Below are 4,101 nucleotides of genomic sequence, written 5' to 3'. Positions count from 1 at the left end.
GTAGAATTTGAATATACTACTATGAACTACAGAAGACATTTTTTCTTGCACAATGCAATACCGTACTTGCGTTGCAAGTTGATGCAACTTGAATGTTGTGCTTTCCTCAGCATCGCATTGCAAGTTGCAAGAAAAAATGGCTCGTGTTATAGGGCCTGAAATTTGGTTTTTCGCTGCCGCCAGTCAAGAATATGAAAGGTACTGACTGTTTAGGTTTGATTGACGGCCGCGAAAAACCAAATTTCAGCGTGCAACTCAAAAGCACCGAGGTCGCATGTTTATGAAAATAGCTGTCAACAACCAAATAGTTGTGTGCTGTCAGACTGGGACTGGCTTCCGGTACGAGGTGTTTCGATTTATCGAAGTACTCGGAAAAATGAAAATATTACGAAAAATGAAAATATTATTACTAGCAACGAACGTCGGGCACTGGAAGAGTTTCTCTCTCCAGTGAAAACAGGCGTAACTGATTTCATAGGAATCATTTCATTGTCTGACTTTTATGATCTCTCAACTTAGCTTTATTTAAGATAGGATTATTTTATGTCTTTGAAAATTTGTTTTCAAACATTGACATGCCAGTCTGTCTGTTTGAAACGTATCAATTTCTGTTTCAGGTCAAAACATCACATGAACTTTAAAATCACTCGTCAAGGTTTCCATAATAAATTGGTTGTGGATCTGGGCTTGGGTCGTCTTCCGAATGAGTATTCTGCATGGTCTAGTACAATATTCATATGAAATTATACAAATTATATGAAATAACGGATTGCCGTTTCTCTCAAAGCCCATACAAGTACTCACCATCACATGTGAGCAAAAATGGTTAGGTCTTTCGGCCCTCGATACCAGGATTTTTCTTAAGAGTCTTCTGATTTCTTTCTAAATTCCAATTTAATCTGTTAAATAGCCCGTGCCCAGACTTTTATATAAACCCAGAGGTTGTTCAGGGTTCGAATGTGTGTTGAATGTGCTGATGTCCGGCCACAGCAGGACACAACACTTAGGAAATTCTTCATGTCACTCGACTGAAAAACTTCATGGCAGATGACTGAAAAATTTAACACAACAGATATATTAAATCAATTGAAAGTTAGATTTTTAAAAGCCTTGAGTAAATAACTAATTTGATGTGAATTTTTCTAATTTTTCTCCTACTGCCGGAGTACTTTCTAGAGATTTGACCGGCTCAGCTTACAAAGCATGAATTAAGTGTCACATCACTGTTCCAAACGTCAAAAGAACTTCGACACCTCGACCTCGACTGACCACGTCGATCAGAAACCGTTTTTTAAAACATAAACAAAGATATCTCGCTTTCACTTGACTATAAAATAACTGCTGTGGATTTTTAGAAGCATTCACGACTGCCGGACATGAAGTCTTGTGGACATGAAGCAATTGTGGCACGCATCATGGCGTTTGGACGTCTTGGCCTTAGGTCTCATAATTTTGAAGTTTTTCTGCTGTTTTTGCTATTTTTATATATATTATTACGTTCAAAAAGCTGTATTTTCAACCCTTCAAACGATTTCTGTGCTTATTCTTGGTCAAAGAAACATTCTACGATTATTATAAAAAGCAAACCTGCTTTCAATATATTTCACTCGTCAAACAATTGTGGCTGTACAAGATATACAAAAGCATTTCGTCTTCCTTTGGCCGTCAATACAACAACCTCGTCTATTAAGAGAGGGAAATTGTTAAGTTTCACTATTTATTTCTTTTGTATGCTGGTCTGTTGCGGAGATATTCATCTTAACCCTGGTCCTCCTCCTGAGAATTTGTTGTTGGACGCCTTCTCCACGATCAGGTCACATGGAAAGCACGATATCACAGTTGGCCACACTAATGTTCGAGGACTTTACAAGAATTTATCTCAAGTGAAACTGATGGTGCTTCATACCGGTTTGGATGTCCTAGCAGTCTCAGAAACTCATCTGGCTCCTGCTATAAAAGACCACGAGATTACCATTCAAGGATATTGTGACAAGTTGTTGTGTGACTATGACGTGTACACGGTTGAGCAACACGTACTTAGAGATATAGCCCTCGTGCTTATGAGTGTCTTGTGATCTTGTGTTTAACTGTATGTAAGAGTTCGTAATAAAGGATTTACTGTATACACACTGTATACATGTTTACATGGTGGCAGCCGGTGAGTCGATTCCACGTTAGTACAAGGACATCTCACTATACTACCTGGGAAAAAAAGACAGAAATGGCCTCGGGATTTACACTACCGCCCCCACCGCCGCTGGATATTCATGATGCTAACGCCGCAGAGAAATGGAAGAAATTCTTATTAGCTTGGAGAAACTATTCCGTAGCAACAGAGCTGAATGGGAAGCCTCAAGCCGTTCAGGTCGCAACACTGATCACGGTAATTGGAGAAGAAGCCCGTGATGTTTACTCGACATTCAGTGATTCAGAAAACGAAGATGAGGATGAAGATGTTACGTGATTGACATGACTTTGATTATGTAACTATATCTCTGGTAATAGTACTACCATGTGATCGTCAGTTAAAATGTAACCAGAGATTGCCTCATTGATTCATTCCAATTAAATAGACCTACTATACACACTAATCATTGTGTTAAGAACGTTACATGGTGGCAAGCGGTTAAAATTGAAGCCAGCCTAGTACGAATAGAGTTTACAGAACGATGAACAAATCATCTGGATCTGGAGACGCGGAATCAACACCAGGACAACAGAGAGTAACGCCGATATTGCAAGGAATCCAGCTGCCGACCGGGCTGAACCTACAAGGAAAGGATAAATCAGCTAACTGGAAAGTTTACAAACAACAATGGCAGAACTACGCGATCGTGGCAGACCTCAGCAAGCAAACAGAGGAGTATCGTGTAGCCTTGTTTTTATACTCGATCGGGACGGAAGCCGTGAAGACCTTCAACAGTTTCGACATGACCGACGAAAATCGGAAGAAACTAGACGAAATTATTAAGCAATTCGATGCCTACGCGATTGGAGAAATGAATGAGACATACGAGAGATACGTGTTCAACAACCGCGACCAAAAGGATGGAGAAAGTATTGACAAATACGTCGCCGAACTCAGGACTTTAGCGCAGTCTTGCAATTTCTGCGATTGTTTACATGACTCGCTAATACGAGACAGGCTCGTTTTGGGAATACGAGATGGCGACGCTCGAAAACGTTTGTTGCGCCAGTCGAAGCTTACGTTGCGGAAATGCCTCGAGATCGTAAGAAGTGATGAAGTTTCTGCAAAACAGATAAAAGACATGGATCCAGGGAACAAAGCCGATGAGATTCACAAGCTAAAGGTATCGAGAAAGGGTAAAAACAGTGGAAGCATGAAAACAATGCAACCAATCCGGAAAGGAAATGACAACCGACAAAAGCCAGACACGAAGACATGTGGTTATTGTGGCCGCAAACGCAAAGCCGGCCATGACAACTGTCCAGCGTGGGGTCAAACATGCAATTCATGTGGCAAAAGGAATCATTTCGCTAAACAGTGCAGACAAGAGAAAGCACATCTACTTGAAGACGAAACAGATGAGGACTCAAGCGACATTGAGTATAATTACTCCGTGACCTTGAAACTGGAAACCATCAACGAAGTCAACACAGCACGTGGAGAATGTAAGCAGATCTACGCCAGCATGATGATAGGTACGCAAAAGGTCAAGTTCCATGTTGACTGCGGTGCCACTGTGAATGTGTTGCCGAAAAAATATATTCACAACGAGGAGATAAGGCCAACAAAAAGAGTCCTCCAGATGTGGAACAAGGCAGAATTAAAACCTGATGGGGTATGCCAACTGACTCTTGTGAACCCGAAAAACAACCGAAAGTATGAAGTAGAGTTTCTGATTGTCAAGCAAGAGCTGACTCCGTTGCTAGGCGCTGAGACCATACAGGAAATGGGCTTGATTAAAGTTCACAGCGAGAACTTCGAGACTATCTCGGCAGCGAAAGAGAAGGATGGAAGGAGGACCGCCGAGGAAATCGTCAAAGAACACAAGGACGTGTTTGAAGGCGAGTTGGGGACACTAGCTGGCGAACAGCATCTCACTCTAGATCCAACAGTGCCGCCGGTTGTAGCACCGT

At 41.6% G+C, this 4,101-nt stretch overlaps 1 protein-coding gene across 1 annotated transcript; it reads left to right on the top strand.

The window, feature by feature from the left end:
• The first annotated feature begins 2,221 nt into the window (after positions 1 to 2,221).
• Positions 2,222 to 2,464, top strand: LOC148912828 (uncharacterized). The gene has a single exon (XM_089026604.1). The coding sequence runs from the start codon at positions 2,222 to 2,224 to the stop codon at positions 2,462 to 2,464; it is 243 nt and encodes an 80-aa protein (XP_088882730.1).
• Positions 2,465 to 4,101: the final 1,637 nt, after the last annotated feature.

This window comes from Actinia tenebrosa, unplaced genomic scaffold, assembly GCF_029948245.1.
Source record: "Actinia tenebrosa isolate PJP-AT-01 unplaced genomic scaffold, QUT_ActTen_1.0 PGA_scaffold10__47_contigs__length_13832649, whole genome shotgun sequence".
Taxonomy (NCBI): Eukaryota; Metazoa; Cnidaria; class Anthozoa; order Actiniaria; family Actiniidae; genus Actinia; species Actinia tenebrosa.
This window is presented reverse-complemented; position numbering and strand designations above follow the sequence as displayed.

Coding starts and splice junctions, on each gene's coding strand:
- LOC148912828 (XM_089026604.1), top strand. CDS start 2,222: ATGGCCTCGGGATTTACACTACCGCCCCCACCGCCGCTGGATATTCAT.